Consider the following 23,333-nt stretch of genomic DNA (forward strand, 5'->3'; position numbering starts at 1 on the left):
TTCCGGCTTTTTTCTTTTTGCTTATGTGGTGCTGAGAAATCGAACCCAGGGCCTCAGGCATGCAAGGCAAGTGCTCTACCACTGAGCCACTTCCCAGCCCCTGGGTCCCTTCGTTTTTCTACTAGTGAATTATGTACCTTTTCCCCCCACAAGTTAACAAGCTCATTAACTATTTCTTTTACCATTTTGTGAGCCCTAACCATCTGCTGGCCTATAAATAATTGCATAATAAATTATTATTTAATTTTAAATCCATATGTTTAGTTGGTAATTTTGAATTTCACAGAAATCTCTAGAGAATAGGGGGTTAAAAGAAGAAATTTTATAACTAGGCCCCAGTGAGTCACAGAGCACTTCAAATGCTCAATTTTATGAGCTCTCTTAGATTTTCATATCAATTCAGAAAAATTGAAGAAAGCCATGTACTCAGTGACTTTTGGCATATCCAAATGTCCCATTAATCTCTTGTTAATCTTCAGATTGGTAACACCAGACTATCCTGTGTTTCACTACCAACTTTCCATACTTATTTTGATAAATGAGAGTATAAAGTCATTACTGATTTTCAGATTCAGAATTGGAAGAGTTCATCCTGAGGAAAAAGTTCTCTAATTTACAATGTGATGGTTTATGCTTAGTAGAAATGAGGTATGTGTATTGTTGTTAGGAAAATGTTTATTAAAGTTTCAGCCATCATATATACAATTTTCATAGAAAAATCAGGCCTTTCAGACTACTGACTTGAGATTTTTAAGCCTTATTTATTTTTAGGGAATCGCCATTGCAAATGAAAAAAAAATCTTTGTAAGTAATCTTGAGGAACAGGAAAACCATGTGTAAACTTTAGTTCTAAATAATCAGATTTCACATAAAGAAGTTGATGACTCATACCTATAATCCTAACTTTTCAGGAGGCTAAGATCTGATGTTTGTGGTTCAAATCCACCTCCCACAGGAAAGTCCATGAGACTTTTATCTCCATTTAACACCAAAAATCTGAAAGTAGAGCTGTAGCTCAAGTGGCAGAGTACTAACCTTGAGCACAAAAGCTCAGTGACAGTACTTAGGTCCTAAACTCAAACCCCAGGACTGGCACACACACAAAAGAATAGTTTAAACCTCAGCTGCAAGTTAGAACAATGTATTAGACAACTGTAGTGGTATTTTAAAGATCGTAATCTATGTTATTTTAAATCTCTATAGTCTAAATTAATATGTAGTCTGAAATTAATATGGAAAATATAAACTAGTAAGTGAAACAAAGAAGATAACAAAAGGTAATATTAGATCAAAATAATCTCTCATATGAAAGTTACTCGCTTCTGTAAAATAAACCTGTTATAGTGAAAAAACTAATCCATGGTTTACTAAGTCTCAATAACTTAAATGCATCAGTGAAAGCCAGGCACAATGGCTTCATGCCTTTAGTATGTAGCTGCTTGAAAGATTGAGAGTGGAAGGAAGGAAGTTGGAGGCCCTCCTGGGCAAAAAATTCACAAAACACTTCTCAACAGAAAAAGCTGGGGATGGTAGTGAACACCTGCCATCCCAGATACAGTGGGAAGCATACATAAGAGGATTGTGGTCCAGGATAGCCTGGAAACAAAGCAAGACTCTGTCTCAAAAACAAGCAAATAAAAAAATCAAAATAGAAAAGATGAGAGGTGTGGCCCAAGTGATGAACAGAATGTCTGCCTATAATTCAGACTCCAGTAATATCACCAATAAATAAATTGATACATCAATGGAACTTAATAATTCTATTCTTCTTAGAATGGAAAATAACACATTAATATAAGGAAATGCTATTAAAATATATTGGGATTATAGGTATAGTTCAGTCTAGCATTCTGAAGACTCTGGATTCAATCCCTAGTACTACATAAAAAGAAAGAAAAATAGGGACGTGAACATTGCTTCTTTTACATAAAAGAATGAAATGCCTTTAGATGATAGAAAAAGATTTGAGCCCCAAGTGCTGTGATTATCACATTTTTCTTTTCTTTCTGAGAAATAAGATTGTACCTGTACTTTATGATAACTTAATGCATGCAAACAGCCTCAGGGCAGGTTTTTTGGTGAATGGAGAGGTAGCTTTTAGAAGCCATTCAGCAGTGAGAATGCTCCCTAGAGAAACATTCTTGATAGGTTGCTGAGATACTTAGCCATCTATAATTTCACCTAAAGTTTAACACTGTATGAGAAAACATTGCTCTATACTAAATATTACTACTCATTAAAGAGAAAGAAAGCCACCAAACTTTGTCTTGTGGACTACACTTCCAATTTTTTTTTCATGCCTTGGTTTCCCTTTCTGTGAGTGAGTGGAAAGCACAATATACCTGTGTAACAGGTAGCTTTTCTTCCTGGTTCATTTGAAATTCAGAAACCAATAGCAAGTATGTTCTAAATAGTAAATTAATGAATATTGTGTTTTAAAGTGAATACCAGGAAGCTGAAACATGTCTTGTCTGAGGAGGGTAGGACAAAGGGGAGAAGGGCAGACAATGGAGAGAGGAAGGGTGAACAAGTAAAATCACAGTACTCAATGTATATGTATATAAAATTGAACTAGGAAACACGAGGGGATGGGTGGAGCTGAAATATATTGAGGGGGCTGATGGAAGGGGCAACATTGATTAGGACTCATTGTACTCATAAACTGACATGCTGAATTTAAACCCTTTTTTAAACTCTATTTTCTGTAACTTTTATTGTTGATGGAAATGAACTCAAGATCTGTGTGCATGCTAGGCAAGTACTCTAACAGTTAAGCCATGCCTCCAGCCCTATTCAAAGCTTGTCCTTTAAAAATTTAATAAAAATAAAAGCACTCTTAGAAGTGGAGGTGTACCTGTAATAGTAGAGTACTCGCCTTGAGCTTAAAAGCCAACTGAGTTTGTGAGGCCCTGAATTAAAACCCAAGTTCCAGCCCCCCAAAATAATATAAAGTAAAATAATTTTAAAAAGTATTCTTGGTAAAGTGCTGGGGGGCTCACACCTATAATCTTAGCTATTCAGGAGAATTAAATCTGAGGATTGTGGTTGGAAGTCAGGTGAAGCAGGAAAGTCCATGAGACTCTTACCTCCAATTAACCATCAAAAAGCCTGAAGTAGAGCTGATCTCAAGTGATAGACCACTAGCCTTGAGTAAAGAAGCTCAGGGATAATATCAAGATTCTGATTACAAACCACCCCCCCCCAGCACCAGCATCAAAAAAAAAAAAAAGAATTTTATACTTCTGCGCAATTTTTTAGTAAGATATATTTCTTATATGAAACCTAATTAAAATTGCAGATTTTATTTTTGAAAAATGAATATTTTGTTTCTGAATGTTGAAGAGTTCCTGAAGATTAGTCTTCCATGACAAGACAATGACTGATTTCTTGTCTTCTTCTTTCAGCACGGTGGATGAGTATTCACCACAGAGGAAGGTAGGCAGACCCTTCTGAATTTCAGAAATGGAGTGATTCACCCTGAAGATCTTGCCCTGCCTGACTGCATTTGTGCATACTTTCATTGAACACTACCTAATGCAGGACAGAGTGAAGCAGGGAAGCCCAAGGCAGCTCTTACCTGTGCTTTGCTGCTGTGCTGGGGTTTCCTTGTGCTGCCACAAATCACATTTTACATATGCCCTTGACTTTATGACAGTAGCATATTCTGTGGTATATTTTTATTTTAAAATGTTCATGTCCCTGATGGAAAAAAGAAACCACATAATGAATCTTGATCCCAAGAGGTAGGGAAGTGTTATAAGGAGAAATAAGAAAGCCAGTAGCAAGCTTGATGGTGTGTTCCCTTTAACTTGCTGAGGGGAATTGCAGGAGTGACCATCAGTGACAGATTTTGTAGAAGGTCAGTCATCATAAAGAGCAATGTACCTAGTTCCTTTAGGAAGGTCATCATAGTATAGCAGTAGTATGGAAAATGTAAAAAGCAGAAGCTCAGATTGTTGTAACTGGAACTTGGATGATAATATGGGGAAGGTGAAATGGGGCTTTTTAAAAGAGAAGAATCTTTGGATGTTTATCCATAGCCAGAGTTGGATAATGTGGGGCCATTCTTTAGCAAGCTACAAGGAACAATTCCAGGGGCCTTTTGCTAGCTACTCACTGGCCTTGGCCAGAATCTCCACCTCCACATTCATTAACTACAGCAACTCCCTTTTTATTTCTTTAAGATTGGATGAGGAGATTCCATATTAAAAGAAAAATTGGCTAGCTCTTTTGAAACATGTTGTAAATGGCTGTGGTTTTCCAAAGGGCAGAAATAACATTCATTCATTGTTCTCTTTCTCCCTTCTCACAGAATAAAGCCCTTTTCCACCAATTCAGTCTTAAGGAGAACTGGCTCCAGCATAGAGGAACTGTGACTGAAACAGAGGAAAGTGAGTATGATGTTAAGCCAGGGATGGAGTAGGTTGCCATCACTCTCCTACTGAGCATATCCATTTACATGTAGCTTTCATTTCTATCCATCATCCCCTCTGACAAGCATGTTGGCAGCAAATAGGATGATTTACCTTTCCTTGCTTTGACTGTTAGTTTTCTCAGATCAGATCATCCTAACCCAAGGACCAAGCATATTTTTAACATGGGAAGCAAGGAAAGCAGAGTGCACAGAGCTCCTTTGTATCTGTGTAGAGGTGCAAAATACACTGGAAGCTCAGCCTTTCCCTGGTCCCTCTCCCTGCCTCTGTTACCCATTGCCCCTGACTAAAAGAAGCCACCAAAATCAAGGTGCAGGCTTAGTCCTAGAGACTGAGAGAAAAAATCTTGGAGAAAATCAGGAAGGAAGGGAAGAGAGTATGGCTAGGTTGTCCCACACTGTTTCCTCAGGTAGCTGGTGGGTAATGATCTTGGCCTCCTTGCAGAAGGTCATTTATTTAGTCAACGAAGACTTTTTTAAGTACCCTGATGATGCTTTATGCTCCTCTGTTTTATTCAGGAATCTAAAGGGTCATAGTGGCCTCCTTCTGTGTGGATAAAGGTTGAGTAGAATGCTAAGCCAGGAAACTAAATTTAATCATTCATGCTAAAGTTACTGTGAGATGCTCTTTCACCTCACCTTTCCCCATGTGTGCAAATTCAAAGTATAGGTAGTTGATATTTGCTCAGCTTTTCTGAACATTAAAAAAAGAAACACCAAAATGTCACAGGCTCTCCTCTTCTACTTTGTGGTGTTTGTATATAATGCCACTGACACGCGGATTTTGTTGTATCATATTATATGTCATTTGCCCCAAGTGAAAGAGCTAACTAACGAAATTACTTTCCCTCCTAATTCGTTAATTGCTGACCTCCCTTGTCCATTTGTCTTATAATTTAATTGTGCAGTTTTCCATGCTGAGCTTCAAAGACACTAAATATTTCAAGGCTCCAGTCTCTTCGTTCATCAGTCTATTAAGCAAGCCATAAACTGACTCTACATTTAGTGATTTATAGGCAAGATCTTTGCTGTGCTCAAAAATTCCATTTTTCTATGCAAAGAGGAAAGCATTTTTTTCCTCTTACAAGTCTGCTGACAAAATATGAAGCAATTATTTGTTAAAAGATATTGTTTTTGTGATGCACCCGACTAAGCCAAACAAAGTCTGTCAAGTGCTTCCTGTTAGTGTTTACTCTGAGGCTAGATACCTGTCAACTCCTGCTTTGGCTATTACTTCATATGCATTTCTGTGAAAACATTCCTGGGTTTATTTTTGTGGTGCCACTTAAATTGCACATAAAATTCCTCTATGAGCTCTGCTTTTTTTCCCTCACCGAAAGTAAGATGTCTGAATATACTATTGTCCTTCTGTGTAATCTAAAGAAGCCAGAAGCTAGTGTTTTATGTACCCAGAATAACTAATGTGAAGAAGCAGTATGTTGATGATATCCAGAGCTCTTAACACTGTTGCTGCTATTCAAAGCATAAAGGAAAAATTCTAGGACTCATTCACCCTGATAGTGATAATGTGTTGGTAATAATTATTAACACCTTTAAGTCAATAAAAAGGAAACTAAAAAGGCTAGAAATGTAACCTCCATTTGAAAGTTGAACTTATCACCACTTTGATATGGAGTGGGGGGGGTGGGGGTGGAGGGATAGGAGGGATCATTCTTAAATGACTGAGAAAGCCGAACACAAAATCCAAAGCAGAGGACAGATTTTTAGATAAGCTTATGAGAATTCTCATGGCCAATATGCTGTTCACGACTGGACCATTGAGACCATCTGGAAATGAAGTATAAAATAAAAATTTATGAGTGAAGCATTTTAATATGCTGCTTTGGGAGATCTTGACAACTCAGAGAAGTGATTCAGAAATATAGCACACACTGGCGTGACTTGGGGCCCCCTTGCTGTGTGGAAAACCGAACTGCTTTTTGTGATGCCTATGCCCGCTGTGTTTACAAGCATACTCTTCAAATCCTCGTGTGCATGTGTTGACATGGAGCTGCAATGCACTTTATACAGAAGAAAACAGCAAGCTGAGTTACCTTGGTTTGGAGAAGTTTGCCCCTGGTGACCACAGTCCTGTTTACAAACACTTCTTTTGACTTTTTTGCAGTTTTTTGTCATGTGTATATCACAGAGCACTCCTATGTCAGTGTGAAGGCAAAAGTTTCTAGTACAGCCCGAGAGATCCTGAAGGTTGTGGCAGAAAAGATTCAGCATGCAGAAGAGGATCTGGCTCTGGTGGCCATCATGCTCTCTGGGGGTAAATTATTTTCTTTCCTTGATTGTTAATCTTGCACTGGATCTCCTCCAAAAGGAGAGAGCAAACCTGCTGCTCCTCCCTTCAGGTCCCACAGCTGGATGACCAGAGCAACAATAAGAATTGGCCTACCAGAGGTGTTTCCATGACAACAGTAGGGTACCTTTGAATACTGAATTTCCTACCCAGGAAGTGAATAGAGAGGCTCTCCAGTGTTTTGAAATGCATTGTAAAGCTTTTCTTATTTTGTACTTTAGATAAGCCTTTCATTTTCATATTTAAATTAACTTGGGAAATTGGTAAAGGATGAAATTACTGTTGGAAAAAAAGAGAAAGTTGGCCTTGAACTAGTTTAGTTTTTAGTCTCTTTTGGAAGAAAGGAAACTACTACAAAAAGCCAAAGCTCACAAGGCAGTGTTCCCTCAGCTGGATGTGGAGAGCAAGGCCCGGTGACAGTCTCGCCCTCAGCTGGACCTTATTCATCCTTCCAGAAAGGTTTATTGTCTGTTTTGAATAAGATCACAGATTACAAGCTGACACTATTGATCTATGCAGCCTGAACAGACATTTTCGTTTTCACTGGGGCCTGTCAGATCTCTAAGTCACTGGCCTCCTTTTGGGCCTACAATCTTTATTTAATATCTCATTAACCCTGTGAAAAACACAAAGGAAGTGACTGAGCATCAGTAGTTGAAAAATGGGGGCACTATGTGAACTAATCAACCAGGGATGGCTCGAGCGGGGGAGGGGACCAGAGAGATGGCATTCCCATTTGTCCTTTGTTACCATTCTGCAGAGAAAGATAGACCCCAGAATATCTGTGATGTTAAAGTATTATTAAACAGAACACTACTCCCTGCCTGCTTCATGGCTCATAGGCTGATGGAACAATCCTGCAGCCAGTCAAGTATATATACAAACAGAAACTTTCCTCTTTGGCCTAATGAAGGGGTGTGTCTCTACTCTCAGAACTCTTATAAAAACATCATTCTGCTGGGCACTGGTAGCTCTCACATCTGTAATCCTAGCTATTTAGGAGGTTGAGATCTGAGGATCACTATTTGCAAGCCAGCCCAGGCAGAAAAGTCTGTGAGACTCATCTCTAATTAACTTGTAGAGGTATGGCTCAAATGTTAGCTCACCAGCTTTTAGCAGCAAAAACCAAGCAAGAGCTGAAGGCCTTGAGTTCCAGCCTCAATACTGGCACCAAAAAAAAAACAAGCAAACAAACAAAAACCATGACCTAAGGCTGGGAGTGTTACCCTGTGGTAAAGCACATGGCTAGGAGGTGTAAGGTTTTGGGTTCAATCCCTAATGACCCCAAAATTACCTAGGGAAAAAAGAGCAAGAATATGAAAAGCATGTGAACCCCATAATTTTAATTAGCGTGGTTCAATTTTTAGTCAGATATTTCAGATATTTCATATACATGGTATTTATATATATAATATTTAATTTTTAAGAAGCTTAATCTTCACCAAAAACAAGCATTTGCTTCTCAACATAGTACCACCGCAGAGAGTGGGTCCCCATTCAGACAAGAGGAAGGAACTAACGTGAGCTTGTACAACTATGACCTATATCCCTCTGAAGCTGACTGTAGCCAACCACGAATCACGTGAGAATCTGTTGACTGATGGGTTCTTTTTCCCCACTCTGTATCTATCTGGTGACTGTGAAGTACCATTTTCACATTCTGTTAGACCCATCAGCAGGGGAATTGGTGTCTCGGGTGCACAGACCATCAATAGCCCTTGATAGGACACCAGCTTCTTGTGTGAATCCTGCCATGCGTTCGGAAATGTGTCATCATTTTACATCCATTGGAAGCTTTCTTCTTTTTCTGTAAAGAATCTTTCTGCCCACATCTTCCAAACAATAATGTTCTACTTAAGAAAAAATAAGCAGAGATAATAATGTATTCCTTTATCTAGTTATATATTTTTCTTCAGTTTCATTGCTTTTTCAGAAAAAAATGACAATGAGGTCTGTTTTTTTTTCCTTTTTGTCATAAAGTGATTAAGATGTTGGAGGTTTTGTGGGTGTTTTTATAATCATAGCTACTTGGGAAACAGATCTGAAGACCAAGGTTTTGAAGTCAGCCTAATCAGGAAAGTCTATGAGACTCTGATCTCCAGTTAACAACCAAAACACTGGAATTGGATCTGTGGTTCAAGTGGTAGTGCTAGCCTTGAGCATAAAAAGCTGTCCACCAGGCCCTGAGTTCAAAACCCGGGATCCGTTAAAAAAGGAAAGAAGGAAGAAAGGAAGGAAGGGAGAGAGGGAGGAAGGAGGGAAGAAAGGGAGAGAGGGAGGAAGGAAGGAAGGAAGGAAGGAAAGAAGAAAGGAAGGAAGGAAGGAAGGAAGGAAGGAAGGGAGGGAGAGAGGGAGGGAGGGAGGAAGGAAGGAAGGGAGGGAGGGAGGAAGGAAGGAAGGAAGGGAGAGAGGGAGGAAGGAAGGAAGGAAGGAAGGAAGGATAGAGTAAGAACCATTCTTTTAATTTTATCAAAAATAGCAAGCTTACCAAAAGTAATAATTAGTAGTGGTCAAGTTTACTAGCTTTGCATTTATATTTAGGAACAATATATTGATTGTTTTTATAAAGAATTCAAAGTAATTCGGCAGCTTGTGTCAAAAACCTTAAAACTATTCATTGCCTTGGACTGAGTAATTTCATACTAAGAAACTATCTGAAGAAAATTGTCTGTAAGCAGACAAGGATTTATGCACAAGGATGTTGACATTAGCAAAATATATTATTACTGCTGCAATAATAGAACCCATTTATCAAGCACCTGTTAACATGTTAGCCCCTGTCCCAGTACTTAATATATATCATGCTACTTAATTTATATGGCAAAAAAAAAGAAAACCATTAAATGGTCAACAATAGAGCAACCATTAAATGATGATATAATGGGCTGTTACATATTAATTAAACATGACATAGATAAGCAACAGTGATAAGTGAGTGAATGCTTATAGTGAAACCCTATATGGAATAATTACAAATGTGTCAATGTACAAATAATTGTGAATATGTATGTTAAATAATAATTAGAAATCTGTGTGTTTTTCTGGAGAGAGAGAATCATGAGTAAAATTTCTCTTAAAAAGTCCTGTGTTCTGAAGAATGAGTAAACATCACAGGGAAGAAGCAGGAAGGCGCACTCTGGGTGCTGAGCAGTGCTATCTCTTGTACCATTGTTCTCATTGTAAAATACAAAACTGGTTTCATTGTAAAAGGTGCAAAGTTTGTTCCTCTTAAATCTTAGTTTCTGTACTTTCAAATATTCTTCTTGGGCAACTTTCACTCTTTATGCAGACCGCCTGGTATACTTGCATTTCTAATCACTCTTTTTCTTTTACCTATTTTTTAAATAAAGAAAAGCATGAGCTTCAGCCAAATGACTTGGCCGTTACCAAATCTCTGGAGGCGTCTAGTCGGATCTGTGTCTACCGGAAGGACCTGGCTGATACATTGGTAAGGATCTTAGCCTCAGATGTCAGGTTCAGTGTGTCTTTACATATTGTTTTACTTTATAAGGAAAAGGAGTATATTTTTTAGCTCATAGTTCTGGAGGTACAAAGTCTATGGGCCACATCTCCTCATGGATCTTCTTGCTGGTAGTATCAAGGCAACGTGTAATATGACATAGCATGAGACAGAGAGCATATGTGTCTGTATTGCATGCACTTTATAATGAGAAAAAGGAAGGAAAATAAAATTTAACTCTTCCCTCCCCTCACCAATGATACTTTTGCAAGATATCACTGCTTTTCAAATGAGGCCCAACCTGAGACTGTAAACCCTTCCTTAGTGTAACCTTGCTTTTATCTGATCCCTTGAAATAAGGGATTTGAGACAAGTGACTTCCTTTCTCATGGAATTTTAATTCCATTTCTGTAGAGAGATTAGGTTGAGAAACACATGCTGGATTTACTGTCCTTCCATTCAGTGAACTTGACGATGTACTCTAATGTTCCATTTCCTTGAAGAAAGAGTTAATTGCCAGGCTTCCCTGTGTAAGATGGAGTCCTTAACCACGAGATACCAGATGCCGCTGAAGAACAAGTATTTGAGGAAATGTGGAAGTCACCCTTCAAGTTATTTTCATTTTGAATTTTAAGAAATTTATGGATAGATGGATCTTTTCTACTGTTATTATACTTAAATAACTTCAGTCTTGTTATTGTTTTCTGAAAGGTAGGGCTAGTCTAGCTCCATCATCTAAAGAAAGAGTGTGCTTAGTGTGATTGGAATATCTAGAGTCAGACTTCTCTTCTCTCATATAGTCATCAGTGAGGTAGGTCTTTCTAGCTGGCCCCTTTTGTGTATGTAATTGAAGAAGGCTTTTGGTGACAAAAATTGCCTTAATAAAAGTATTTTCCATGAAATGATCTGCAGTATATCACAGTAATTTTAATTACTATTTATGTTTATACTTATTACCAGACATGAATGTGTTGAGTGATTTACATATAGTATCTCATTTAACCCTCCCAGTCATCCTGTGAGGTTCAGAAAGGCTGAGCAATTTGCTCTTACTTCCAACAGCCAAGTATGCGAGGATTTTAAATCCCACTACGTTTGACTCAGAAGCTCCTGGACATCCTTTTCGTTTGTGGATAATGAGGAAGGAGAGGGAATCATTTGCTTCATTCAGCCTTTCCTGTGCTATCTATCAGCAGCCACAGGTCCTGTGTAATTATACACTGGTATAACAGGACAAACTAGGTCTTATGCAGCATTTTTGAGTAAACAGCGAGGTTGGTTTTACTCCTCCCACAGAGGACAACAATCTAATATCATAGCTACTGTGGGGTTCCTTGTAGTGGAGACCCTCTACTGTGTCTCTCCCTCCTGCCTTGGTCACACAAGCTTCTCATGAAGTTTCTTGGAGTGCATGTCTACCCCTGACCAGGGCCAATCTCGGAGTCTAAAGTAGGTCTTGGAGCAAAGCAGTGTGGTGAAGGATGCTCTAAACATCCTGTCCTAAATATTTTCCCCACTGATTTTAAACACCATCTCACATGTCCTGGAAGAAGCAGATTTAGGTATTTCATTTCCAGATTTCCTTTAAAGTAGAACATTGAATAATATGTGAAACCACTAGTACTTACTGGTACTTTCAATGTATTAGTGAGTTTTCCTAGAAATCCGGACTTAGAGCCAACCAGAGAAATACGAAGTATTTCTGGACCCAGGTAGTGCACAGAAGGCAGAACTAGGATTAGGGGCACATTGATGGAAATGGAAGAACAAAAAGACACATAAACAAATCCTTCCAGCAGGGATTGGTAGAACTTTCTACCTCCTGTTGAGACATCCTTTTGAGTCTGTGTTGTAATGTCCCATTCTAGCTGGCACATACATCCCTGAGAAGCCCTGGCTTCCTTTCAGCACTCATGAGCTCCTTCATCCAGTCAGCGCCATCTGCCCTTCAGGCTGCGTCCTGCCCTGGGGTTGCGAAGGCAATTTGTACCTGGACCTGTCGTGAAAGAATCAGTTCTGTGGGACAGCTCCGGGAAGGTCCTGCATCTTGTTGTTGTGTGTTTTTTAATGAGGAAAGTTTTCGTAATTGCAAAGCTTCTAAAAATGCAAATCATGTTTTTTTTCAGGCTAGAAGGAAGGATTAACACTTGGCATCTGAAATGTTCCCTTTATCCTGAGATGCCATTTATTTCTGCAAATTCCTACCCTTTTGCTACCATTAACTGTTCAACCCCTCAAGTGAGAGAATTTATATTTTAATTGAAAAACATCAAATATTTTGGGAAAGTGCAAAATTATTTTTAATAACTTTAACAGTGATGATAGACTTAAGGTTGCTTTGGCATCTGATTATTTCATGCCAGATTTGTAAGGAAGCCCAGTCACCAGCCTCATAGGGACTAGGCCCCATTTATCTAGGGAGAAAAATAGTTAGTACAAAAAATAATCAGCTACCATGAGATTAGGATTGAGATAGCTTTTTTTTGTTTCATGTTAGAATTTTTTTTCTTTTCTCGGGCATTTTAATAACATTTGTAAATGTGTGTCTGGGATGAGACTTGTTAAACCTATTTCCTGTAAAAGCCATGTCTGCCTTTATTGAAGTGCACTATGACATTTCTTTTGTTTGTTTTTATACTAACCCTGCTGGCACATTAATTCTTACCAGAAGCCAAAGTGATTCCAGGGCTTTCATTTTCATTATGCTGTCTGCCAGCACAGTGTTTTATAATCAGGTTTGTGAGTGGGTGTATGGGAGCTGGAGGGGGAGGGGAGAAACTACCTCAGGGGCATATCTGACCACACTCTCCTGCTTCCAAGACCCTTTCCTTCATTGGCTGACTCGCCGAAGGTGAACAGACCAGGGAAAATACTAAGTGCACTCAGGAAAGATTACTTTCCTAATCTAGGCTTCTAGTACCTTCCTACAGACAGCCAATTCACTGTAAAGATTTTGGCAATTACTGAGGATCCTCTTACTTCTCTCTGCTGGTTTAGAACCCGTTTGCAGAAAATGAGGAATCACAGCAAAGGTCGATGAGGATTTTGGGAATGAACACTTGGGATCTTGCTTTGGAATTAATGAATTTTGATTGGAGTCTGTTCAATTCAATTCATGAGGTAAGTAGGGAGTGAAAGCATAAAAGCACTAAGACTGCTTTAACTGTGAATTCTTCCTGAAGATACTCGTATGGTGGTTTAGTTATTCTAAGATGCTGTGACCCCAGACAGCTGGGGACTTGAGATATATTGAAGGTCATCCTAGGGAAATAGGAATATGTGACCATGCTTTATTTACTCCTAGAGCAATTCTATGCTGGGGTTTAACATGTATATACACATTTATATGGGTGTATAACTTACATGATTTTATGTACATATGTATCTATATATATAATGCTGTAATGAGATTGAAGACAAATTTTGCCTTTGATATTAGTATTTCTACTTCTTTCCATGAAGTATATGAGAGTTATATATGAAACATTTATGTATATGGAAACATATATATGTATATCCTTCCTTTTACTTAAAAACATTCCATAAATTTAAGACCATGCTGTATGACATCAATCTTATAAATTTTGAGTATATTTAATTTTTCTATGTTCATTTCTCCTTTTAGAAGGGATTATAACATTTATAAATGATAGATTAGGAGGACAGTGCTGCCACAATTAATGAGTAAATTTGGCAATGGAAAGACTCATGGGAACCAGAAGATGAAAAATGTTACAGCCTTGTGTAACCATATGCTGCATTTGTTTGCCATGTAGTGGAATTTGTTTGTTCTAACATGGTCTTCTCTTCTGAGAGGGACCTTTATTCCCAATTTAGAGACACTCAGGTTTTATTTGGAAAGTCTTCCAAAGTTTTTCATATTTTTCTTCATTTAGAAACTCCAACATTATGATCTGAATTTGAACAAATAGGGAACTCATTCAGGCTAATGACTAGTGTCTTTGGAACTATTAGCAGCGTGCAAGGTGTTGCTGCATATGCAGTGGAGAATTCTGTAAAATTGAGAAATCTATAAAATCTGTGTGGATTACTTCTATCAAAATACCCTCAAAAATCAAATCTAACAAACTAATCTCATCTGTTACTTTGTGCATGATTATCTATATAAATAGTTAAATGGACCCACTTTTTTGTAAATTATTGGTTCCCACCCTTCGTCTAGATTTTCTTTCTATTTATATTTTGACTATATCTTTTGACATCAGTGGTTATCAAAGAGCAGATACCCAAACCACCATCATTAGTACCACCTGGAAATTTGATAGACTTACTGATGTTCAGAGCCAGGCATAGTCTTGCCTACATATAGTTGTAGTTACTTGGGAGGCTGGGGCAGGAACATCACTGAACATCACATGTTCAAAACCAGCCTGAGCAACAGAGTGATGCCCTATCACAAAAAGGGGGTAAGAATTCTTTTTAGCCTTTCCTCCTGCAGAGGTCCTGATGCACACTAAAATTCCATAACCATTGGGTATGAAGTACACCTTAACAAAGATGTTCATCTTCCACAATTTTTATGTAATTATTTTGGGGTGTGTGGGACCTCCTTTTGGCCCATGATTTAAACTTCAGATTTAAATTTTCATTTATATGAAAGTCATAGATCTTCATAGAAATACGTCTTCCTCACATTCTGAAATTTTACTTTGCATGAAGATTCTCAGTGAATATTATTGAATGAGGCATCTCTGAAACTAAAGATGTTATTTCAAATTTGATACATGATTATTCAGTCTGTTTTCTGTTAATATACTAATGATATGAGAACAGCTCTTTAAAAATGGACTCAATCATGCACCATCCTGACTTTAAAAATAAACCCCGCCATGAATACCTTTTTTGTTTTCAGCAAGAGCTAATCTACTTCACCTTCAGCAGACAAGGAAATGGGGAACACACTGTGAACCTCAGCCTTTTGCTCCAGAGATGTAATGAAGTCCAGCTCTGGGTGGCCACAGAGATTCTGCTTTGCAGCCAGCTGGGTAAACGAGTGCAGCTGGTGAAAAAATTCATCAAAATTGCAGCTCAGTAAGTGTCTGTGGTGCAGAGCACTGTTTATCTCATATCCGTGAGAAAAGAATACATTAGGAGTTTTTTTTTTAATTCCTGTGATAAGAAAAGTTGGGATGTAGAAGTATAATATTGAATTAAGTGACCAAATGGTTGAAAAGGTCTGTTTTTGAATATTTATGTCTTTGCATTTGAAGTATTTATATCTGAAAGTAAATGTCAAAATACTAGACTGAAGCACTCTGCTCTGTGCACACAACTAATGAGCAGGCAGTCTGCAGGCCTTTGGTATGGCTGGCTGCTCTGTAAGTAAGCCAAGAAAGTGGGAGAAGATGATGTATAGGAATAAGAATAGAAACTAGGAAGAATAGATAAGAATAGAAACTGCTCTAGGATTTTTGATGCCCACAACATGAACATGGACAGATTCATTCATTATGAGTACCTCTACTGAGCAGGGCCAGTCTAACCTCTCATCCTCCAAGCATAAACAGCCAACCATGGCCACTTCTACCAAGCTTTTATGCCGAATGCTTTCTCCTCACAATCATGTGTTCTGAAGTAGGCTGTGGGGACTGACTTTTGAAGGTGAGAATCTTGAGTAAAAAGCTTTCTTACAAATTCCAGTTATATAGCAAAATAGGACCTTCTTTAGTACCGTAATGAGATGTTTCTTCCAGACATCATCCTTGACTGTCATATTCAGGGTCAAGTAACACATGCACTTTCCACTTTTTCAATTTTTCTGTATTAAACTTGCCTTTTTATATAGGACTTCTTCACAGGGCTTTGTTTGCTTTCAAAGAATGGGAGCCTAGTACAGAACATGGTAAACAGCAGTGACTCAATAAACGTTGAAAGAATGAAATTTTAGTACTTGCTGTGAGCTTCTTTCAAAACATGGGATGAATACCTTAAGACAGGACATAATAGAAACAAGCAGCACAGATCAAAATCTCCAGTTCCTTCTGCCTTGCATGCCTCACAATTCATTTCTCTTTTGTCTTCCTAAGTCATGTGTATAACAGACAGTATTCAAGTATAGTTGATGTCTGTGGGGAATTGATTTCAGGATCCTCCTGGATAACAAAACCCATAGGTGCCCAAGCCCCATATAAAAAGTAGTGTAGTATTTGCAAATAATGTACACACATCCTCTTCTATACCTTTTCTCTAGATTACCTGTGGGACTGAGTACAGTGTCAATGCTGTGCAAATAGTTGTTCTACTGAATTATTTAGGGAATCATAATAAGAGTTTGTACATTCTAACATAGACAAAGCTATCATGGTCTAACCACATCACTCTGAGACTCATTGAATCTACAGGTGTGGGCCCTGTGGATATGGAGAGGTGACTGTACCTCTCAGTGTAATATTTCAGGAAATACACATAGATGGTTGATTGTATGGGAAGATCTATGCAATGTGGAGTGGGGAAATCCGACTAAGTGTACTCAATCCTGCCACCTTTGAGGAGCTTGCCATCTGCTAGGGCTACTCCTATAGCACATCCAGCTGTTGCTGTTGTGAAGAATTGAGAAAGGGTCCTTGTATGAGATTTGCATCTATCCTGGGCTTTAAGGGAAGAAAAAGCTCATAAAATTAGGGTATGGGAAAGGGATAGGGAAACAGTGGTGAAGGAAGGGATGTGTGTGTGTGGTGTGGGGTGCCTGTACTGGGACTTGATTCAGGCCCTGGGTGCAGTTCCTGGGCTTTCTTGCTCAAGGCTGGTGCCTTACCACTTGAACCACACTTCCACTTCTGTTTCTTTGGTAGTTAACTAGAGAGATGAGTCTTACAGACCTGTCTGCCTGGACTGGCTTTGAACTGTGATCCTTAGATCTCAGACTCCCAAGTTGCTAGGATTATAGATGTAAGCCACTAGCCCCCAGTGAGAGCAGGATCATGGTAAGGTTCATGTGAGCTATAGGTAGGATTTGATGGGTAAGAATTTGGAGGAGCATCTCTGAATAGAAGGCATTTTGAAGACAGATCCAAGCCTTGAGCAAGAAAGGCAAACTCAGTGGCTCTGGCTCTGAGAAGAGGTAGTGTAAGGAGGTTGTGGGAGACTGATCAGCAAAAGAAGAAAAGATCAAACCATATAGGATCTGAATTCCAGATGCGTCCAGCGGGTAGTTGACTGGAAAGTCTGTGGCCAGAAACTGATAGCATCACAGTTGTCTTCAGGAAGGCAAGAAGTAGCACAGAGATCGCCCTGTAGGCCAGGGAGCTCTAGAAGGAAGCAGATGTTGTATTTTCTGAGACAAGAGATGGAGACAGCACCTGGCTGGGGTGATTAGGCAGAAGAAGCAACAAATATGCCTAAAGCTTGGCTAGCTATTATGATGAATACTACCCCTCCCCCTAGATCCTTTCCCAATGCATTCTGAAATAGGCTGGGAGATTCTTGAAGGTGAGACTCTTTTGAGTAAAAAAGCTTTCTTACCAATGCCAGTTACATAGAGAAATAGGAAATTAATTTTCTAAGGAGTAAATGACACCACCCAGCTCCCTTCTTGGTATAAGATTATCTCTGTCCTCAGGGAAATGAAATATATTCACATCTTCTCCATATAGCACCATGCTCTTGAATTATTTATGGCACTGGTCTCTATCTTAGCCCCTGGGATCGAATGCCAACAGAAACATAAAGTTAAATTCCCTATAATCACACTAGTAGGAATAACCAAGGGAAAACAGTAATTTCCACAATCATGAAGTGTTTTTCCTGCCTAAGGCATCCTATTTGCATATTCATGTCTCCCTCCTTCTCACCGCCCCCATCCCCCACCTCAGTGGAGATAGTGAGTTTTATTTCCTCACACAGGGACAAAAGAGTAGCTGCTGGACTAGAATGTCTAGTCTGACAGTCTGTTATGGCAGAATGAATGATCCATGGTAACAAAATTCCAGACCAGAACAGTAGCTAATATTTGATCTGTGCCAATTTGTCTTTCTCAGAAATTGGGGCTATATTAATTCTTTTATTAAAATGAGATCCAGGTATTTTCTCTCCTCTGTGTGTGTATGTATGTGTGTGTGTGTGTGTGTGTGTGTGTGTGTGTGTACGTGCGCGCACGCGAGAAAGAGAGAGAGAGAGAGAGAGCCTGTGTGTGTTGAAAATCCATACAGACCAGGAAAATTATATTTGGGGAGCTCAAAGATAAAAATTATAACAAAATTATAACTAAATGATGCTGAATAAAAATGAATACTTACCGTTTTGTCATGACAAATAATAAAGCATTTACTCAGAAGTTTTGGTCTTCAGATTCAGCAAATGCTGTGTGTGCACAGCTTGTCTTTGTATTAAGCAGTCAGATATGGGCAGCATATAAAAGTGAAGGCGACACGCACTATAGCCCTCATTGAGGGGGCTGCTATCTGGTGGGGTTGATTTGAGTAGACCCTCCAACAGCTGGGAGAACTCAAACCTGTGTCAGGGGTAAGAGGCATCCACAAGGAGATTCTGTGTTCAGCAGAGGAGCCAGGTATTTCAAAGTATCAAGTCAAGAGATACCAGTTCAAGTGTCTGTTATAATGAGATAGAAGGTGTGGAATGAGGAAAATAAATGGCAGAAGGGAGGCAGAGTTAGTGCCAAAACCTTTAACAGCAGTGATTTTTCAAAAACAAGCCAGCCTCTAAGCCACAGAGCAGTCTCTCAGTGGAACATACCAAGAAGAATTTTGGCAAGAAACCAGATGAAGCACTCAAAACGACTGAGGTGTGGGGCCACATGACTGGCAGGAGACTGCAGGCAGAGGCAGGATCTGGCAGATCTCAGGGGGAGAGGACATGCCAGTGGGGGTCCACAGTGAGGTCTCTGTAGGACACATCAAGATCTTCCACACTAGGACAGTAGTGCCTGCCTAAGTGCATCTCTTCATGGGAAGAGAACTTCTTCCCTGGAGCTGGAAGCCTGGGCAGTGTCTGGTCTTGACAGGCGAACCTGCCAGAGCATAGCATTTGCTATCTTTGTAGTATTAGTAAAAATCCCTAACCATTTCTCTGCCTCCAAACTATACATTCTAGCTAATTTCCAGTGTCACTGGAAATAATTACAACCTTTGTGGGCACAGAAGTTTATAGGATATACCACAAGCCTTAGCCAGGCAATGGTAGTGTATGTCTTTAATCCTAGCACTTATTTATAATCCCAGCATAGCACACTGAGGTAAGAGGAAAGTGAATTCAAGACTAGCCTGGATTATAGAGAAAGAGAGACCCTGCCTCAAAAAACCAAAACATAATGAAACAAAAAATTCAGTTAAAAGCCTCATAGCTTTTACCTTAAAGTATAACAGCTGGAAGTCCAATATTTTTTTTAAAAATCACTTATATAGTAAAAGTATATATAAAGTTACAGCATTTTATATAAGGGAGAAACTGAAAATAATTTAAAGGCCAACACAAGCAGAATACATAACCAAAATATGGAATATGTAGCCTGGTGCTAGAGGCTCACACCAACAATCCTAGTTACTCAGGAGTCTGAAGTCTGATACTGAAAGTTCAAAGCCAGCCTGGGCAGACATAGCTGCAAGATTCTTATCTCCAACTAGCCAGCAAATACTAGAAGTGGAGGTATGTTTCATGTGTGTGTATACGTATATATGTATCAGCGATGATTTATGAAGAATCTGTAGTACATAATACAGCATGGATTTACTTGGAAAAGGAGGGCTCAGCCAATTCTGAGACTTTAGTGGAAATGTATGGAAGAGCTGCCTCTGAGGAAGGTAATGCATGATGGGGACTGCTCTGCTCACTGCTGAATATATTCATCGTTTTCATGTTTCAGTATCAAAGTAAGAACCATACACTGGTGGCTCACACCTATAATCCTAGCTACTCGGGAGGCTGAGATCTGAGGATTGCGGTTCAAAGCCAACCCAGGCAGAAAAGTCCATGAGACTCTTATTTCAATTAACTACCAGAAAATTAGAAGGGAAACTATGGCTCCAAGTGGTAGAGTGCTACCCTTGAACAGAAGAGCTCAGAGACAGCACCAGACTCTGAGTTCAAGCCCCATGACTGACCAAAAGAAAATCAAAGTGGGGCACTGTTAATCTTATTTTTGTTTTTTGTGGTTTGTGTGTATTGTGAGTGAATGAGTGTGTGTGTGTGTGTGTGTGTGTGTGTGTGTGTGTGTGTATGCATGCGTGTGCTAGTACTGGGGCTTGAGTTCAAGGCCTGGGTTCTGTCCCTGAACTTTTTTGCTCAAGGCTAACACTCTACCACTTGAGCCACAGCTCCATTTCCAGCTTTTTGGTCATTAGTTATAGGTAAGAGTCTCACAGTGTTTTCTGCCTAGACTGGCTTTGAACTGCAGTCCTCAGAACTCAGCCTCGTAAGTAGCTAGGATTACTAGCTACCAATGCTCAGCTAACCTTAATTTTAAAACCTTACCTCAGAGGAGTAGTTTTCTGTTTTTTTAATTGACGGTTTTATATTGTTATTACTAAGCCGTTGTACAAAGTAGTTACAATTCCATAAGTCAGTTACGAGTAATCAATGTCACCTCTTCTATTGTTCTCCCTTATTTCCCACTCTCATCCCTACCCTTATGTTATGTACTTCAGTTTTTACATAATGCACATTGAATATAATGACTGAATTTTCTAATGCTTTCTCCCTCCATTTGTGTGCCTCCCCTCCTGCTTTGCCCACCCTGCAAAACATGTTTCCTCAGAGAAGTGGTTTTCAAGCACTATCTAAAGAAGTGTCTAGAATTCTAGCTAACATGAAGCCACGCCCCCTTTCCTGGCTTTGACAGTAGTATGCTGTTCACTTAAATCCCCTTGCTCAAATGAAGTTCTGCAAGCCACATAACCTTATGGGGTGAAATACATGATATTTTTTTTCAATTTTATGAAGTGAAAAATATGGGCCAGTAACCCCATGACATATGCCATATTTTAATATATGCATGCCCTTTTTTCTGACTGCAAGGAAAAAGTGTCTGAGTAGAGTAGAAGGAATACCTTAGACCTTTGTGGGGAGAGAGGCTTCATTGTCAAAGAATAAGATCAGCATACCACAAGCTCCACAAGCAAGCATAGTGTGGAGAAGAGATGGACATTTAATAAACCATTCCGATTGTGTGCACATGTGCAAAGTATTCGGTTGAAATTGCAGATGGGTCTAAAATACATTGTAGGAGAGGAGGCATCTTGTGAATTATCAGGAGGGCAGGAGCCCAGACCATTTCCTAAAGGAAGGAAGAGCCCAAGTGCTGGGAGCCATTGCTTGCAGGTTAGAAATGGCAGGGGGAAGGATGACCTGGGCTGAGCCTGTGCCTGGGTGAGTCTTTTTTTTTTTGCTTCATCTCTTGTGATTTCTGTGGTTGAAGGAGTGTTTCCTCAAAGTGTCCTCTTTTGTCCTTTATTCCATAGCTGCAAAGCCCAGCGAAATCTGAACTCTTTCTTTGCTATTGTGATGGGTCTCAACACTGCCTCTGTCAGCCGGCTGTCACAAACCTGGGAGGTAAGCTTTGGGGTTTCACTAGGGGGATGGGAAATATGGGCAAAAACTGAAATGTTCCAAGGAAAGCCTTCATTTAAAATATATTCATTTAGCTGGGTACAGTGTCTGATACCTGTAAATCCACTTACTTAGAAGTTGGAGGTAGGAAGGATCGCAGTTAGAGGCTAGCTGGGACACAGTTAGTGAGACACCATTTCAACCAGTAAGTTGGGTGCACCTGTCATCCCAGCTACCAGGAGTAGTAAATAGGAGGATCTTGGGTCAAGATGGCTAAGGAAAAATGGAAGATGCATAAAGCATAAAGAGTAGGGTGCAGCTCAAGTGGCAGGCAGAATGCCTGCCTAGCAAGCATGAGTTTAAACACACTAGTACTATGTGTGAATGAGTAAATAAATAAGTACACATTGATTTGAATATCTTAAGTGAGATAAGTAATACCCAAGGTAAGAATGTTAAAAAATAATATGTCAAGGTGGTAGGGAACATCTCTATCAGTAGTCTTTAAAATGGTTCTCTAGTATATATGAAAGAGAAAAATTGTATCTACTCCCCAACTGACCTCATCTCGTGTGTGTGTGTGTGTGTGTGTGTGTGTGTGTGTGTGTGTGTGGTTGCCTGCTTCCAGCTGCAGCTGCTAGGTCTGTGTGAGGAAGTAAATGAGTCTTGTGATGTTGGAGATTTTAGCATGAGAGCCTCTCAGTGGCATGGTTCAGGCAGTGTGTTCACTGGACACATTGTAACATTTGCCAAAGCAAAGCAATTTCCATAATTGCTTTTTTCTTAAAGAGGGCATATAAAATTTAGTGAGTTTCAGGCCTCCCAAGTTCTGGCTTTGCTGTTTGTTTTATGAAGGTTGTTTGGGTTATGAAATGCCAAACCTGGGAACTTCTTTACTTAACCTGACACAGGAGGTAGCCTACCTCCCCTCCGTGGCCCATCCCCTCTTTCCTTTACTCTTTGTTTGCTTCACCCTCCCTTTCCTGCTGACTGCCTGCTATACTCTACCATTTCTCTCTCCTGTGATCCTCTAACCTTCCTCATTTGTGCTCCAGCCTGTGTGTGACTCAGGTCTCCTTGGCCTTGTGTCATAGTGCCCTCAGATGCAAAACCTGTCACTGATTTCTCTTATGGCTCTTTGAATCAGGGGCCATTTCCAAATGGTATGTGTTGTGATGCCTAGGGGGTCTGGGTCAGTGCTCCTTAAAGAGGTTCAAAGGTGAAACAGAGAGAGAGAAAGAGAGGGAGGGAGAGAAGAAGGGAGGGAGGGAGGGAAAGAGAAAGGGAAAGAACAGAAAAGCTTGCCTGATCTGGTTAAGCACATACATCCCAAGGCATTTACATACCTCTAAGGTTAAAGGAGACATGACAGACACCATAGCTGATCTGAGCAAGCAGTATGAACACAAATAGTTTGCAAGCATCTGTGGGAAGTAGAATTTGAATTAAATCTTGAAAGAAACTTTAGTCTGCAAATATTGAGAGGAGCATAAATTTAATTAAATTCAAATAATTTAGTGTTCATATAGCCTGTCTGCCATATACTAGGACTGTATCAGTACCAGGCAAATAGATTAATAGGCCCTTGGGAGAGAGAGAGAGAGAGAGAGTGT

At 39.5% G+C, this 23,333-nt stretch overlaps 1 protein-coding gene across 1 annotated transcript in view; it reads left to right on the plus strand.

The window, feature by feature from the left end:
• Positions 1–23,333, plus strand: part of Rapgef5 (Rap guanine nucleotide exchange factor (GEF) 5) — a 188,198-nt gene that overhangs the window by 146,450 nt on the left and 18,415 nt on the right. The window contains exons 13-19 of the mRNA XM_013024051.1: positions 3,405–3,435; positions 4,313–4,391; positions 6,558–6,707; positions 10,091–10,188; positions 13,198–13,320; positions 15,074–15,252; positions 21,633–21,723. Coding sequence (XP_012879505.1) covers positions 3,405–3,435; positions 4,313–4,391; positions 6,558–6,707; positions 10,091–10,188; positions 13,198–13,320; positions 15,074–15,252; positions 21,633–21,723 — 751 coding nt within the window. The remainder of the gene's footprint in view (positions 1–3,404; positions 3,436–4,312; positions 4,392–6,557; positions 6,708–10,090; positions 10,189–13,197; positions 13,321–15,073; positions 15,253–21,632; positions 21,724–23,333) is intronic.

Source organism: Dipodomys ordii, unplaced genomic scaffold (genome assembly GCF_000151885.1).
Source record: "Dipodomys ordii isolate 6190 unplaced genomic scaffold, Dord_2.0 Scaffold72, whole genome shotgun sequence".
Lineage (NCBI taxonomy): Eukaryota > Metazoa > Chordata > Mammalia > Rodentia > Heteromyidae > Dipodomys > Dipodomys ordii.